Source organism: Pristiophorus japonicus, chromosome 8, assembly GCF_044704955.1.
Source record: "Pristiophorus japonicus isolate sPriJap1 chromosome 8, sPriJap1.hap1, whole genome shotgun sequence".
NCBI lineage: Eukaryota > Metazoa > Chordata > Chondrichthyes > Pristiophoridae > Pristiophorus > Pristiophorus japonicus.
This window is the reverse complement of record NC_091984.1, coordinates 172,171-190,091: the sequence shown is the minus strand read 5'-3', so window position 1 is coordinate 190,091 and position 17,921 is coordinate 172,171. Positions and strand designations below refer to the sequence as shown.

General features: G+C 46.2%; 1 protein-coding gene across 1 annotated transcript in view; it reads left to right on the top strand.

Annotated features, from left to right (window-relative positions):
• Positions 1-307: 307 nt before the first annotated feature.
• Positions 308-17,921, top strand: part of LOC139268358 (vitellogenin-like) — an 88,567-nt gene continuing 70,953 nt past the window's right edge. The window contains exons 1-6 of the mRNA XM_070886431.1: positions 308-400; positions 3,157-3,218; positions 5,676-5,701; positions 14,081-14,101; positions 14,199-14,350; positions 17,624-17,875. Of these exons, the coding sequence (XP_070742532.1) occupies positions 308-400; positions 3,157-3,218; positions 5,676-5,701; positions 14,081-14,101; positions 14,199-14,350; positions 17,624-17,875 (606 nt within the window). The remainder of the gene's footprint in view (positions 401-3,156; positions 3,219-5,675; positions 5,702-14,080; positions 14,102-14,198; positions 14,351-17,623; positions 17,876-17,921) is intronic.

Here is a 17,921-nt window from a genome sequence, read left to right as displayed (position 1 = left end):
AAACATTTCCTCTGCCCACCTCCGTTTCGGCTGCCCCCAAAAGTTTGTCACCATCCTCCGTCTGCTCCACAATGACCTGCAAGCCGTGATCCTGACCAACAGATCCACGTCTGAACCGGGGTCGAGCAGGGCTGCATCATCACACCAACGCTCTTCTCGATCTTCCTTGCTGCATTGCTTCATCTCACTCTCAACAAGCTCTCTGCTGGAGTGGAACTAAACTATAGAACCAATGGGAACCTGTTCAACCTTTGCCGCCTCCAGGCTAGATCCAAGATTGTCCCATCCTCCGCCATCGAACTAAAGTATGCGGACAAAGCTTGCGTCTGCGCACACTGAGGCCGAGCTCCAAGATATCGTCAACACCTTCACCAAGGCGTACGAAAGCATGGGTCTTACAGTAAATATCTGTAAGACAAAGATCCTCCACCAACATGACCCCGTCACACAGCCGTGCTCCCCAGTCATCAAAATCTACGGTGTGGCCTTGGACAATGTGGACCATTTTCCATGCCTCGGAAACCTACTTATCAGCAAGGATAGACATCGATTACTAAGTCCAACACCGCCTCCAGTGCGCCAGTGTAGCCTTCGGTTGCCTGAGGAAGAGAGTATTTGAAGACCAGGACCTTAAATCTGGCACAAAGCTTATGGTCTACAGGGCAGTAGTGATACCCGCCCTCTTATATCGCTCAGAGACGTGGACGATATACAGCAGACATCTCAAAGCGCTGGAGAAGTACCACCAGCACTGCTTCTGCAAATCCATTGGGAGGATAGATGCATCAACATCAGTGCTCTCGCTCAGGCCAATATCCCCAGTATTGAAGCACTGACCACGCTCGACCAGCTCAGTTGGGCGGGCCACATCGTCCGCATGCCCGACACACAACTCTCTAAGCAAGCACTCTACTCGGAACTACGACATGGCAAGTGAGCCCCAGGTGGGCAGAGGAAATGTTTCAAGGACACCCTCAAAGTGCAACATCCCCATCTGCACCTGGGAGTCCCTGGCCCAAGACCGGCCAAAGTGGAGGACGCTGAGCACCTCGCGTCTCGTCGCTGAGAGCATGCAGAAATAAAGCGCAGACAGCAGAAGGAACGTCCGGCAAACCAGGCTCCCCACCCAACCTTTCTGTTATGTAATGTCCAGGTACATTAAATGTATAAGTACAATGGCGCGCCACAGAGGGCGCTGTGGTGGGAGACCTGAAAGTACCTGCAAGACAGAGTATAAAAGGCTGCCCACCACACCTGAGAGGCAATCTGGAGTTACACAATAAAGGACAAAGGTCACAGCAGTTACTACAACACCAGACCGTGTGGAGTCAGTGATTGGAGTGCTCTACATGCATCACATTGGCGACAAGGACACGGATGAACTTCATGCATCATGCAACTATGGCTACTCTGGGCTTGTTATAGGATTTTATGGTGGGAAATGATTGGGAGGCCTTTACGGAAAGGCTCGAGTACTACTTCACAGCAAACGACCTGACTGGGCACATGGACGCACTGAGAGAGAAGCGTAAGGCGATATTACTTTCCAGTTGTGGCGATGAGGTTTACTGTCAGGGATTTGCTGGCACCCGGGAGTGCCAGGGACAAGTCGTCATATGAGGAGCTGGTCGTGCTCATTCGTGACCAACTTAAACCGAAGGAGAGTATCCTCATGGCCCGGCACAAATTCTACCACCACTGCAGACCTGAGAGCCAGGATGTCAGCAAATATGCTACGGACCTCAGGAGACTCGCGCCGCCATGTGATTTTGGCAACACACCTTGAAGACTCGTTGCGAGACGTTTTTGTTATGGGGATTGGCCATGAGGGTCTCCTTCACAAGCTGTTATCCACGGAACCTACAGTTACCCTGAAGCAAGCCATCACCACCAGCCGGGCATATATGACCTCGACTTGCAGCACCAAGCAAATGATCCACACAGTCTCGAACCCGGCAGGCACTGTCCACAGGATAGTGCCCACTACGGACAAAACTGTAGAATGTGGCTCTGCCCAGGGCAGAGAGCACAGACCTTGGGGTCCTGGAACTCCGAGTCCGCCAAGGGGGGCTAATCGAGTAGCACCATGCTGGTGCTGTGGAGGATGCCATGGGGCTCACTGGTGCAGGTTTGCGGAGTACACGTGCAATACCTGCCACACGAAAGGCCACCTTCAGTGTGTGTAAAAGACACCTGACTCACCATGTGGTTGAGGAGATGGCAGAGGGTCTATTTTCCAGGTGAGGAGCAGGCAGAAGACGACGAGGCTTTGCTTGGACTGTATAAGTGTATCGAGGGTTCGGCCCCAGCGATTATGGAGGTCAAGATTAACGGAGTCCCAGTGAGTATGGAAGTAGATACTGGCTCGGGTCCGTCGTTGATGAGTCAGAGAACCTTTGATAAACTGTGGGGTAACCCGGCCGCACGATCCAAGCTGGTCCCGGTTACGGCAAAGCTGCGTACCTACACCAAGGAACTGATACCTGTTCTCGGCAGAGCGGAGGTGCAGGTATCTCATGGGGGCAAGACGCACGGTTTACCTTTGGCAGGAGATGGATGGGAAAGGTCCGTGGGAGCTGGGAAGACTTCACTCCTCCACAGACCGCTGTCCCCCAGGTCCCCAAAGAGCAGCACCGACCGAGCTGGAGAAGAAATAAGCAGTTCGTCAGCAGTCTCAATTCCACAGGCCACAGCAACCCTGCAGCCCCAACCCTGGAAGTGCAGCTGTTCAACCCGGCGGCAGGTGCTGGAGCAGGAGTGGAGGCCGCAGGAGAGGCGGCAGGGGCGGAGGCTGCAGGAGAGGCGGCACCAGCGGCAGGGGCGGAGGCTGCAGGAGAGGCGGCACCAGCGGCAGGGGCGGAGGCTGCAGGAGAGGCGGCACCAGCGGCAGGGGCGGAGGCTGCAGGAGAGGCGGCACCAGCGGCAGGGGCGGAGGCTGCAGGAGAGGCGGCACCAGCGGCAGGGGCGGAGGCTGCAGGAGAGGCGGCACCAGCGGCAGGGGCGGAGGCTGCAGGAGAGGCGGCACCAGCGGCAGGTACGACTCTGGAGAACCCGATTTCTCGGGCAGATGCAGGAGCCAGAGCAGAGGATACGGCCAGATTCAAGATCATGTTTTGGCTGTTTTCTTTCCTTCTTTCTTCGTTATTTCTTTTACAGAGAGTAAAACGGCAGGCCAGCGAGCTCAAGATGGCGGCAGCAGAGCTCTGCAAAGAACAAAGGCAAGCAGTACAACTAAAATGGCGGCGCCCAAGCCTTGTTGGGACCACAAGATGGCGTCTTAAAAGGGAAATGCACCCGGGAGTCTTAAGAGCCTTACACCATTGGTGGTCCCCACAGAGACTTTTGTAAGGCAAGAGCGAGTCTAAATGAGCAATGTGAATGTAGGATGACGGATTTATGATGAGTTAATATTTTAATGCTGAATGGTTACTGTGTTTAAAATTATGGATATGAATTACGAAAAGAATTAATACCACGAGGTTCAAGTAAAAGGGATATGGACCCATGATCAACGGGCTAATGCGATTTTCGATTTAGGGGATTCATGCAATGGTTCAGCGGCTGCTAAGGCGACTACTTCATGAGAACAGAGGCAACGCACCAGTTGCGATACCCTGTCTCAGTGCAGCCCATTACCTCGGACAAAAAGGGGCAGTATACCGCCACCGTACCTCACCCAGAGGAGCTGGGATTAAATAACCGTTCAGTGTACCGGCAACTTTTTGACATAACATCTGTACCATATATTATATGTACCATACAAATGTACCGCCTATGTATACCTGCTTTCTGTTGGAGGTTATGCTCGTGTACCTTATCACCCATGTAAGGACTGCAAATACCACATGTGTGCACCGGGTCCTCCACATGGGGGAGAAGAGGGAAGTGGATGGTCATGGATTCACACTCACAAATCAACCAGGATGAACAAGGCCGAGGTCACCGGCAATGGCTTTTGGAACTGTGGGGAGCGGGGGGGAGGAGGGAGAGAGGGAGATGTTCCGTGTTGTCCAGGTACATTAAATGTATAAGTACAATGGTGTGCCATAGAGGGCGCTGTGGTGGAAGACCTGTAAGTACCTGCGAGACAGAGTATAAAAGACTGCCCACCACATCTGAGAGGCACTCTGGAGTTACACAATAAAGGACTAAGGTCACAGCAGTTACTACAACACCAGGCTGTGTGGAGTCAGTGATTTGAGTCCTACATACATCACACTTGCCTTCAACCACTCACTGCCCTACCTGTGACAGAGACTGTAATTCCTGCATTGAACTGTACAGCCACTTGATAACTCATATTTTTAGAATGGAAACAAGTCTTCCTCGATTTCGAGGGACTGCCTATGATGATGATGAATAATGGACGCCAGCATTTTCCCAACGACAGTTGTTAGAAACTATAGTTTTTTGCTTTCTGTCTGCCTCCTTTTTTTTTAAAAGAGGGGCGTTATATTTGCAGTTTTCCAATCCGCTGTGATCTCCCCAGAATCCAGGGAATTTTGGTTGGTTATAACCAATGCATCCACTATCTCTGCAGCCACTTCTCAAGACCCGAGGATGCAGGCCATCAGGTCCAGGGGACTTGTCCGCCTTTAGTCCCATTATTTTACTGAGTACTACTTCTTTCGTGATAGTGATTGTATTAAGTTCCTCCCTCCCTATAGCCCCTTGATTATCCATTATTGGGATGTTTTTAGTGTCTTCTACTGTAAAGAACAATACAAAATATTTGTTTAACGTCTGTCATTTCCCTGTTCCCCATTATTAATTCCCCAGTCTCATCCTCCAGGGGACCAACATTTACTTTAGCCACTCTTTTCCTTTTTATCTACCTGTAGAAACTTTAACTATCTATTTTTATATTTCGTACTAGTTTACTTTCGTAATCTATCTTCCCTCTTTATGTTTTTTAGTCGTTCTTTGCTGGCTTTTAAAAGTTTCCCAATTCTCTGGCCTCCCACTTGTCTTGGCCACTTTGTATGCCCTTATTTCCTTCGTTAGCCACGGATGGTTATCCCTTCTCTTAGTCTTTCCTTCTCATTGGGATATATTTTTGTTGAGAGTTATGAAATATCTCCTTAAATGTCTGCCACTGCTCATCAATTGTCCCACACTTTAATCTATTTTCCCAGTCAACTTTAGCCAACTCTGCCTTCATACCTTTGTAGTCTCCTTTTGTTTAAGCTTAGGACACTGGTTTGAGATCCAACTTTCTCACCCTCCAACTGAATTTGAAATTCAACCATGTTATGGTCACCCGTTCCTAGAGGATCCTTTACTAGGATATCATTTATTAATCCTGCCTCATTACTCAGGACAAGATCTAAGAGAGCCTGCTCCCTGGTTGGTTCTGCAATGTACTGAGATGTTTGCCTGCTTTGAAGATGCTATATAAATTCAAGCTGCTGTTATGATATTGATCAATAATAACTTGCATTTATATTGCGCCGTTAAAGTAGTAAAGTGACCCAAATACTTCTGAAATCTGAAATACAAACCGAAAATGCTGGAAACATTGCCAGCAGCATCTGTACCGAGAGAAACGCACGTTAAAGTGTCTGGAAACAGGCACGTTTCAGGTGCAAACTCTGTTTTGAGTTGGTTTATAAGGGATTACCAAAACCTTGGACATAAACACAAACCCTAATCCATCTCTCTACATCTTGTACCAGGAGGGATAACCTGTTTTTCATCCAAGGTTAGTGTGATTATAACTCAGACACAGACGGTGTCTTTTGCACTGGATGAAGGACCACCTTCATCTGGGAGAGCAGTTCTGCCTCTGTGTGACATCTGCAATAAGCTTCTGGTCATATCTTGTCAAAAAAACCAGGAATTTCGAGTAAGACCAGGGCTAAAAGTTGCATGATAAAATTGTCACCACGTCCAGGAGAGGAGTGGAGAAAATTGGCTTTACAAGCAAGAATAAAAAGAAACTAACAGTAGCTTTCCGGAAAGCGATGTAAATCACAGCAGCACAAAAAACTTTCCGGACTTTCAATCTGTGTATATTAACTTACTTCTAATCTTTAATTGTATTTCTTTATACAAGACCAAGGGTAAACACAGCACAGCGGCCTAACAGAAATGAATGTATCTGTTGATTTTTGTTTATTGCTGACTGGATCATTTTGGTTAACTTTTTTCCTGCATTTTGCAACCCATATACTTCTGAACGTAGAGAGTGGGGGCGGATATCAGTGAAGGTGCCCAATCATCCTGCTGACTAGTATGTTGTACACAGGACGTGAGATCAGGATAGGAATGAGCTGTGACGCTTCCTATAGTTGAATAGCTAGTCAAAATTAAATGACAATTTCCAAAGCTCCACTTTCCGGAGTCTTGCTGCACACAGTGAGTAATCAGACCCACAACATGGCGGCCCTATCTCCTTCCCAAACACGCATCGAGTATAATTCTGCACCTACATCTGAGGCATCCTGATATTGTTCTCTGCTGTGCTCAGTGGGTAGCCCTCGCTTCTGAGTCAGAAAGTTGTGGATTCAATCCGCACTCCCAAAACTTGAGCACGTAATCCAGGCTGACATTCCCAGTACTGGGGGAGTGCTGCACTGTCAGAGGTGCCATTAAACTGAGGCCCTGTCTGCCCCCTCAGGCAGATGCGAAAGTTCTCCTGGCACTATTCGAAATGTGTCCTGGCCAATATTTATCCCACAACTAACTTCGATAAAACAAATAATCCGGTCATTTCGCCTTGTTGAGTGAGGGAGCTTGCTGTGTTTAAATTGGCTGCCATGTTTCCTACATTGCAATAGTGACTACGCTTCAAAAAGTATTTCATTGGCTGTAAAGCAATGGGATGTCATGAGGTTGTGAAAGGCACTATATAAATGCAATTCTTTGTTTTCTTATGCTCACGGGAAGAATAGCCACTTGGCTGAGATACCAAAGATCATCTGGTGCCCATAGAACTGTACCTCAGCAATAATAATAACCTTCAGGCAGAGAAGGGAGGAATTTGGAGGGGAGAGGGAGGCGTGGGGTGGAAAGTGAAATGTTTTCGTGATGATTGAGGGATATCGGCCAGGACACTGGAGAGGAGTCCCCTGCTCTTTGAACCGTGCCATAGGATCTTTCACATCCACATGAGAGAGCAGAAGGGGCCTCGATTTAACAACTCTTCTGAAAGACGGCCCCTCCCACAGTACAGTGCTCCCTCAGTACCGCCCCTCTGACAGTGCGGCGCTCCCTCAGTACTGCCCCTCCGACAGTGCGGCGCTCCCTCAGTACCGCCCCTCCGACAGTGCGGCGCTCCCTCAGTACTGCCCCTCCGACAGTGCGGCGCTCCCTCAGTACTGCCCCTCCGACAGTGCGGCACTCCCTCAGTACATGCACGAGGAGCGTCAGCCTAGATTTTGTGCTCAAATCTCTGAACATGTTAACCATAAAAGACTGCAGTCCTTGTGGTGAAGGTGCTCCCACATGTTATGCTCCTCCTGTACCATGTGGGAACTCAGGGACGCTTCCAGTGTCCCTGACGACTACGTGTGCGGGAAGTGTATCCACCTCAAGCTCCTGACGGTCCGCGTTACGGAATTGGAGCTGAGGGTGGATTCACTCTGGAGCATCCACGATGCTGAGAATGACGTGAGTATCACGTGTAGTGAGTTGGTCTTACCGCAGGGAAAGGGTCCACAGCCAGATCGGGAATGGAAGACCAGCAGGAAGAGTAGTGCAAGGAAGGTAGTGCAGGGGTCTCCTGCGGTCATCCCCCTGCAAAACAGATACACCGTTTTGAGTACTGTTGAGGGGAATGACTCATCAGGGGAGGGCAGCAGCAGCAAAGTTCATGGCACCGTGGCTGGCTCTGCTACACAGGAGGGCAAGAAAAAGAGTGGGAGAGCAATAGTGATAGGGGATTCAATGGTGAGTGGAATAGATAGGCGTTTCTGCGGCCACGACCGAGACTCCAGAATGGTATGTTGCCTCCCTGGTGCAAGGGTCAAGGATGTCTCGGAGCGGGTGCAGAACATTCTGAAATGGGAGAGAGAACAGCCAGTTGTCGTGGTGCACATTGGTACCAACGATATAGGTAAAAAAAGGGATGAGGTCCTACGAAACGAATTTAAGGAGCTAGGAGCTAAATTAAAAAGTAGGACCTCAAAAGTAGTAATCTCGGGATTGCTACCAGTGCCACGTGATAGTCAGAGTAGCAATCGCAGGATAGCGCAGATGAATACGTGGCTTGAGCAGTGGTGCAGCAGGGAGGGATTCAAATTCCTGGGATATTGGGACCGGTTCTGGGGGAGGTGGGACCAGTACAATGCAAGTGCTGTTGGGGAGGATTTAAACTAATATGGCAGGGGGATGGGAACCAATGCAGGGAGACAGAGGGAAACAAAAAGGAGACAAAAGCAAAAGACAGAAAGGAGATGAGGAAAAGTGGAGGGCAGAGAAACCCAAGGCAAAGAACAAAAAGGGCCACTGCACAGCAAAATTCTAAAAGGACAAAGGGTGTTAAAAAAAACAAGCCTGAAGGCTTTGTGTCTTAATGCAAGGAGTATCCGCAATAAGGTGGATGAATTAATTGTGCAAATAGATGTTAACAAATATGATGTTGGGATTACGGAGACGTGGCTCCAGGATGATCAGGGCTGGGAACTCAACATTCAGGGGTATTCAACATTCAGGAAGGATAGAATAAAAGGAAAAGGAGGTGGGGTAGCATTGCTGGTTAAAGAGGAGATTAATGCAATAGTTAGGAAAGACATTAGCTTGGATGATGTGGAATCTATATGGGTAGAGCTGCAGAACACCAAAGGGCAAAAAACGTTAGTGGGAGTTGTGTACAGACCTCCAAACAGTAATAGGGATGTTGGGGAGGGCATCAAACAGGAAATTAGCGGTGCATGCAATAAAGGTGCAGCAGTTATAATGGGTGACTTTAATATGCACATAGATTGGGCTAGCTAAACTGGAAGCAATACGGTGGAGGAGGATTTCCTGGAGTGCATAAGGGATGGTTTTCTAGACCAATATGTTGAGGAACCAACTAGGGGGGAGGCTATCTTAGACTGGGTGTTGTGTAATGAGAGAGGATTAATTAGCAATCTCATTGTGCGAGGCCCCTTGGGGAAGAGTGACCATAATATGGTGGAATTCTGCATTAGGATGGAGAATGAAACAGTAAATTCAGAGACCATGGTCCAGAACTTAAAGAAGGGTAACTTTGAAGGTATGAGGCGTGAATTGGCTAGGATAGATTGGCGAATGATACTTAGGGGGTTGACTGTGGATGGGCAATGGCAGACATTTAGAGACTGCATGGATGAATTACAACAATTGTACATTCCTGTCTGGCGTAAAAATAAAAAAGGGAAGGTGGCTCAACCGTGGCTATCTAGGGAAATCAGGGATAGTATTAAAGCCAAGGAAGTGGCATACAAATTGGCCAGAAATAGCAGCGAACCTGGGGACTGGGAGAAATTTAGAACTCAGCAGAGGAGGACAAAGGGTTTGATTAGGGCAGGGAAAATGGAGTACGAGAAGAAGCTTGCAGGGAACATTAAGGCGGATTGCAAAAGTTTCTATAGGTATGTAAAGAGAAAAAGGTTAGTAAAGACAAACATAGGTCCCCTGCAGTCAGAATCAGGGGAAGTCATAACTGGGAACAAAGAAATGGCAGACCAATTGAACAAGTACTTTGGTTCGGTATTCACTAAGGAGGATACAAACAACCTTCCGGATATAAAAGGGGTCAGAGGGTCTAGTAAGGAGGGGGAACTGAGGGAAATCTTTATTAGTCGGGAAATTGTGTTGGGGAAATTGATGGGATTGAAGGCCGATAAATCCCCAGGGCCTGATGGACTGCATCCCAGAGTACTTAAGGAGGTGGCCTTGGAAATAGCGGATGCATTGACAGTCATTTTCCAACATTCCATTGACTCTGGATCAGTTCCTATGGAGTGGAGGGTAGCCAATGTAACCCCACTTTTTAAAAAAGGAGGGAGAGAGAAAACAGTAGTGGGTAAAATGATGGAATCAATTATTAAGGATGTCATAGCAGCGCATTTGGAAAGAGGTGACATGATAGGTCCAAGTCAGCATGGATTTGTGAAAGGGAAATCATGCTTGACAAATCTTCTGGAATTTTTTGAGGATGTTTCCAGTAGAGTGGACAAGGGAGAACCAGTTGATGTGGTATATTTGGACGTTCAGAAGGTTTTCGACAAGGTCCCACACAAGAGATTAATGTGCAAAGTTAAAGCACATGGGATTGGGGGTAGTGTGCTGACGTGGATTGAGAACTGGTTGTCAGACAGGAAACAGAGTAGGAGTAAATGGGTACTTTTCAGAATGGCAGGTAGTGACTAGTGGGGTACCGCAAGGTTCTGTGCTGGGGCCCCAGCTGTTTACATTGTACATTAATGATTTAGACGAGGGGATTAAATGCAGTATCTCCAAATTTGCAGATGACACTAAGTTGGGTGGCAGTGTGAGCTGCGAGGAGGATGCTATTAGGCTGCAGAGTGACTTGGATAGGTTAGGTGAGTGGGCAACTGCATGGCAGATGAAGTATAATGTGGATAAATGAGGTTATCCACTTTGGTGGTAAAAACAGAGAGACAGACTATTATCTGAATGGTGACAGATTAGGAAAAGGGAAGGTGCAACGAGACCTGGGTGTCATGGTACATCAGTCATTGAAGGTTAGCATGCAGGTACAGCAGGCGGTTAAGAAAGCAAATGGCATGTTGGCCTTCATAGCGAGGAGATTTGAATACAGGGGCAGGGAGGTGTTGCTACAGTTGTACAGGGCCTTGGTGAGGCCACACCTTAAGTATTGTGTACAGTTTTGGTCTCCTAACTTGAGGAAGGACATTCTTGCTATTGAGGGAGTGCAGCGAAGATTCACCAGACTGATTCCCGGGATGGCGGGACTGACCTATCAAGAAAGACTGGATCAACTGGGCTTGTATTCACTGGAGTTCAGAAGAATGAGAGGGGACCTCATGGAAACGTATAAAATTCTGACGGGTTTAGACAGGTTAGATGCAGGAAGAATGTTCCCAATGTTGGGGAAGTCCAGAACCAGGGGTCACAGTCTGAGGATAAGGGGTAAGCCATTTAGGACCGAGATGAGGAGAAACTTCTTCACCCAGAGAATGGTGAACCTGTGGAATTCTCTACCACAGAAAGTAGTTGAGGTCAATTCACTAAATATATTCAAAAGGGAGTTAGATGAAGTTCTTACTACTCGGGGGATCAAGGGGTATGGCGAGAAAGCAGGAAGAGGGTACTGAAGTTTCATGTTCAGCCATGAACTCATTGAATGGCGGTGCAGGCTAGAAGGGCTGAAAGGCCTGCTCCTGCACCTATTTTTCTATGTTTCTATGTTTCTATGACACTAAACTGGGTGGCAGTGTGAGCCGTGAGGAGGATGCTAAGAGGCTGCAGGTTAGGTGAATGGGCAAATGCATGGCAGATGCAGTAAAATGTGGATAAATGTGAGGTTATCCACTTTGGGGGCAAAAACACGAAGGCAGAATATTATTTGAATGGCAGAAAATTAGGACAAGGGGAGGTGCAACGAGACCTGGGTGTCATGGTACATCAGTCATTGAAATTTGGCATGCAGGTACAGCAGGCGGTGAAGAATTCAGATGGTTCGTTGGCTTCATAGCGAGGGGATTTGAGTATAGGAACAGGGAGGTCTTACTGCAGTTATACTGGGCCTTGGTGAGGCCTCACCTCGAATATTGTGCGCAGTTTTGGTCTCCTAATCTGAGGAAGGACATTCTTGCTATTGAGGGACTGCAGCGAAGGTTCACCAGACTGATTCCAGGGATGGCTGGACTGACATATGAGGAGAGACTGGATCAACTGGGCCTTTATACAATGGAGTTTAGAAGAATGAGGGTTTCTCATAGAAACATATAAGGTCTGAGGGGACTGGACAGGTTAGATGCAGGAAGAATGTTCCCGATGTTGGGAAAGTCCAGAACCAGGGGTCACAGTCTAAGGATAAGGGGTAGGCCATTTCAGACTGAGATGAGGAGAAACTTCTTCACTCAGAGTTGTTAACCTGTGGAATTCCCTGCCGCAGAGAGTTGTTGATGCTAGTTCGTTGGGTATATTCAAGAGGGAGTTAGATGTGGCCCTTGCGGCTAAAGGGATCAAGGGGTATGGAGAGAAAGCAGGAAAGGGGTACTGAGGGAATGATCAGCCATGATCTTATTGAATGGTGGTGCAGGCTCGAAGGGCCGAATGGCCTACTCCTGCACCTACTTTCTATGTTTCTATGCTGTTGGGTAGAAAGTTTCAGGGTTTTGACCCAGCGACAGTGAAGGAAAGCTGATATATATCCAAGTCCGGATGGTGTGTGACTTGGAGATGCTAAAGATGACAGGTGTGGGAGGTGCTACTGAAGAAACCTTTGTGAGTTGCTGCAGTTCCTCCTGTACCAAGCACACACTGCAGCCACAGTCTGCCAGTGGTGGATGTTGTACCATTGAATTTAAAATGTTTTTTCTAGCTACTGTCTTGCTTTAAATGAATAATCAGTGTGCAGATACGTCAGTGTGCCATTGCTGCTTTAGTATGCACAATATTGCTGTATTAGTTTGAACTAAAGGGAAACTTAGGAACATGGAAAGAGCAATTGGCCATTCAGCCCCTCAAGCCTGTTCTGCCATTCAGTGACATCTTAGCTGATCAGTATTTCAACTCCATTTTCCCACCTTTGCTGCATATCCCATGATACCCTTGCAAAACAAAAATCTATAAATCGCAGTCTTGAAATTTTCAATTCACCCAACTTGCACAGCATTTTGGGAACGAGTATTGCACATTTTCACTACTTTTGTGTGGAAAAGTGTTTTCTGATTTGAATCCTTTTTGTACCTGTGCACTAGCCTTTTAGTAACTTGTGTACCTGAGCACCTATATCTCTGCTCACAGTTTCTCACCATTAAGAAAATATCCAATTTGTTTTTCTCCAATGTGAAGTGCACACTTCCCCAGATTGACCTCCATCTGCCATCGTTTGAACCATTCCGTCTCTGTGCCTTTGCAGATTCTTGCTCCTATCCACACAATGCAGTGGGCTTCCTAACTTGGTGTCAAACGTGCATACAGAACTATTTAGTCCTTCATCCAAGTCATTGATATGTGGTGTAAAGCTGAGGCCACAATATCTTTGGGAACATCACTGTCACATCCCACCAATCAGAGACTGTTCTCTCTGTACGTATTCTCTGTCTCCTATCCCAATCAATTACCAATCCATGTCCGAAGGTTACCTCCAATTTCATGGGGCCGAAAGTGTGTGTGTGTTGAAGGTGGCGGCTTGTGGCAGACGTACACACCGCCGAAAAAACTCCCGCGCTGAAAATGCGTCGCGGGGGCCAATCGATCAGAATGCGGTGGCCAGGCAATTTTGCCGAATGGCCGCCGAAACCCACGGTAACAGTCCTTCCCGGGACCGAGTTTTGGCTCCCATGTGTTTTCATTTCCCTAATAATCCCTTGTGTAATAAACCTCAGTAAATGCTTTCTGAAATCCAGATGGATAACATGGACTCTACCCTGTCCACCATGCTAGTGACCTCCTCAAAAAATGCAACTAAATTAGTCAGACATGACCTGCCCTTCACAAATCCATGCTGATGTTGTTTGATCAGTTCATACTTGTCCAAGTGCTCCGTCAACAAAAAGAAAACCTGATTAAACAAAACATGTTGCACGTGTGTTGTCCCAACAACACCTTCATCTCCATCCAGGTCACTGTAACCTGTGCAATTATACTTCTATGTGAAGTCAATAATTCTTTACATCAAATCATACTATTCCAAAAAGACTTTGTGGATCCATAAAAAGTTAATTATTCAGCAAAAGTGTATGGTCATGTGGTACTAAATAAACTTCTATATAACACTGGACACGATCCACCAAGCCTCCATTGGAGGTCAACATGAGGGCCATAATTTTCCTGTTGATTATATCCCTTGTGGGTGAGTTTGTGTTACACATAGCCAATGTATTTTTTATCCGAACTGTAAAAGATAGATTTTAAATATTCAATGTCAAATTATGCTCAATTGTTTTTGTTTTTCTAGGTAGTCAAAAGTTAAACTATGGTGAGTGCCACTTAGTTAAGCAGGGGAATGTTTTGAACACACATTTCATAATAGATTTTGCTACCAATATCTTACTGCTATTTTAACTTGCCTGCAGAACACAGTTTCACTGAAGGCATGATGCACGTTTACAGGTATGAAGGTATTATTCTGACTGGACTTCCAGAAAGTGGTTTAAACAGAGCTGGTGTGAAAATAAACTGTGGACTGGGCATTATTCCACTGGGACATAGCACCTACCTCCTTAAGGTAAACAAATCTAAGAATATGTTTTTAACTGTTGTACATTTAAAAGAAATGTGTAAGAACAGAAGAACATAAAAAAATAGGAGTAGGAGTTGGCCATTTGGCCCTTCGAGCCTGCTCTGCCATCCAATAAGATCATGGCTGATCTGCCTTAACTCCAGCGGTCTGTATTTTCCCCATATCCCTCGATTCCCTCGATATCCAATCTCTGTCTTGAATTTTTTTGATAGCATTCCTGTGAAATGCCTTGGGATGTTTTATTATGTTAAAGGCACCAGATAACTCTCAGTTGTTGCTATTGAATGTACTCTGAGCATCCACAACCCTTTCACAGATAGTTCACCGACGGAATCGGGGAAGGTATTGGGGTTTATAGGACCACGCAGATTGAAGGAAGGAAGGAAAATGTTAACCCAAGGAGATCAGCTTTTTATAGACTCAACAGTTAGTTTGGCTGTGACACTGGCCCATATTTCTATTGCCAAACAAACAGGAGTGTCTGAGGATAGTTATTTATTTTGCCCACATACAAAACACAGTGCACTCTAACTTTTCAAGAAGGTTGCTGCTTGGGTTAGACGACGAGGGGTGGGAGAATGCTCATGTGGAGCAAGAGGTTATTGAACAAAATTCGGACTCATGGGATTTGGGTAATTTACTAGCGTGGATTGAAGATTGGTTAACGGACAGAAAACAGAGAGTAGGAATAAACGGGTCATTTTCAGGTTGGCAGGCTGTAACTAGTGGGGTGCCACAGGGATCGGTGCTGGGGCCCCAGCTATTCACAATCTATATCAATGATTTGGATGAGGGGACCAAATGTAATATATCCAAGTTTGCTGATGATACAGAGCTCGATGGGAATGTAAGTTGTGAGGAGGATACAAAGAGGCTTCAAGGGGATATAGACAGGCTAAGTGAATGGGCAAGAACATGGCAAATGGAATATAACGTGGAAAAATGTGAAATTATCCACTTTGGTAGGAAAACTAGAAAAGCAGAGTATTTTTTAAATGGTGAGAGATTTGAAAATGTTGGTTTTCAGAGGGACATGGGTGTCCTTGTACAAGAATCACTGAATGTTAACGGGCAGGTACAGCAAGCAATTAAGAAAGCAAATGGAATGTTGTCCTTTATTACAAGAGGATTTGGGTATAAGAGTAAAGATATCTTACTGCATTTATATAGGGCCTTGGTGAGACCACACCTGGAGTATTGTGCACAGTTCTGGTCTCCTTACCTAAGGAAGGATATACTTGCCTTTGAGGGAGTGCAACGAAGGTTCACCAGACTGATTCCTGGGATGGGGGGATTGTCCTATGAGAAGAGATTGAGCAGACTAGGCCTATATTCTCTAGAGTTTAGCGAATGAGAGGTGATCTCATTGAAACAGACAATATTCTTACAGGGATTAACAGGGTAGATACAAGGAGGATGTTTCCCCCGGGCTGGGGAGTCTAGAACCAGGGGTCACAGTCTCAGGATAAGGGGTCGGCCATTTAGGACTGAGAGAGGAGGAGAAATTTCTTCACTCAGGGTGGTGAATCTTTGGAATTCTCTGCCCCAGAAGGCTGTGGAGGCTCAGTCGTTGAGTATATTCAAGGCAGAGATTGATAGATTTTTGAATATTAAGGTGGATCAAGGGATATGGGGATCAGGCGGGAAAGTGGAGTTGAGGTCGAAGATCAGCCATGATCTCATTGAATGGCGGAGCAGGCTCGAGGGGCCGAATGGCCGACTCTGCTCCTAATTCTTATGTTCTTAAACAATGGCATGGACCAGTTAGACAAATGGCCTGTTTCTTTCCTTTAAACTCTGATAACTCTATGTAAGTTTGGGTGATGATTGAAAGTGTGACGTACAGGGCAGGTTGATGGTCCGTGAAGTTCATCAACTGTTATTAACTACTTATAATCGTTGACCTACAGAATAGGGTTAGTTGCCAAGCAAATAGATATTGTTTTCACTTTGTTTCATATTTTCCTTCTAAAGGCCATAATTAATTAGGAACAGGAGCATTCCTGCATGGCCTTTGAAAATCTGATGCACTCCGTATCCTGCCATGGTATATCAACATGGCATTGCTGCCATTTGTCTAAGGACTTCATCGCTTGTGTGCTTCAGTCACCCTACGAGTTGTGCCACGGCATTCGTAACGTGGAAAATAAATCTGGTGTTTCGGATAATACTACAATGCATAGCCACGGGTGAATTACAACAGACTATAGGTGCTACTTGTTGCACTGGAATTGTATATGCGCGAATTGCATCAATGCTCATAAATATACTGGCACAAAGCCATTCCGTGGTTGAATCTGTGCGTAAAATTTGGCCCAAAACATCCATTGTTAACTCCCAACATAAGCAATGCTATTGTTTGTTGTTGATCCTGTAACGCCCTATTCCATATATTTTGTGCATACGATCAAATTCATGTGAAGTGCAGGCTTACCTGTGGAAGTTAACTTTTGTAGAGAGATCAATTAACAAGGAAATGGCCCAAATTGTAAAAGAAACATCTACATTTTGAAATATATTGTGTTTCAGCCAATATGTCCCTCCATTTTGAAATTCCCTTCCAAAATCCATTCACGTCTTCAAAAGCCTCCTCAAAACCCATTGCTGGATACACCTTTGATTATCGCCCCTAATTTTGGCTCAGGCTCCATTTCTTTCCACCCCACCCTTTGCAAAGTGCCTTGGGAGGTTTCACAGCATAATAAGATTCTGCTTAAGTTCTTCACTAACAGATAGACAACCTTTGAGTCTGATAGCGCCCCACAGCTTTCAGCATCTGTATGACTGGATCGACTAGGCCTGTATTCACTGGAGTTTAGAAGAATGAGAGAGGATCTCATAGAAACATATAACATTCTGACGGGATTGGACAGGTTAGATGCAGGAAGAATGTTCCCAATGTTGGGGAAGTCCAGACCAGGGATCACAGTCTAAGGATAAGGGGTAAGCCATTTAGGACCGAGATGAGGAGAAACTTCTTCACCCAGAGAATTGTGAACCTGTGGAATTCTCTACCACAGAGTGTTGTTGAGGCCAGTTCATTAGATATATTCAATAGGGAGTTAGATATGGCCCTTACAGCTAAAGTGATCAAGGGGTATGGAGAGAAAGCAGGAATGAGGTACTGAAGTTGCATGATCAGCCATGATCTTATTGAATGGTGGTGCAGGCTCGAAGGGCCGAATGGCCTACTCCTGCACCTACTTTCTCTGTTTCTATGTTTCTATTAAACATACAATTTCTTAAATTGTTTCTCAGATCACAGATGCTCGAATTTTGGAGTACAATGGCATTTGGCCAAGGGATTCCTTCACCTCAGCACATAAACTGACGCAGAAACTGGCTCCAGAGCTAACCAAGCCCGTGAAGTTTGAGTACAACAATGGCCGAGTGGGAAATATCTACGCCCCTCCAAACTTACCTGAAGATGTGCTGAACATCCACAAAGGAATCCTCAACATTTTTCAAATCACCATGAAGAAGTCACAAAATTTCTACGAGTTGCAAGAGGTATGTTTTTTCCCCACATTATATCCCTTGCCCTGGCACTATTTCA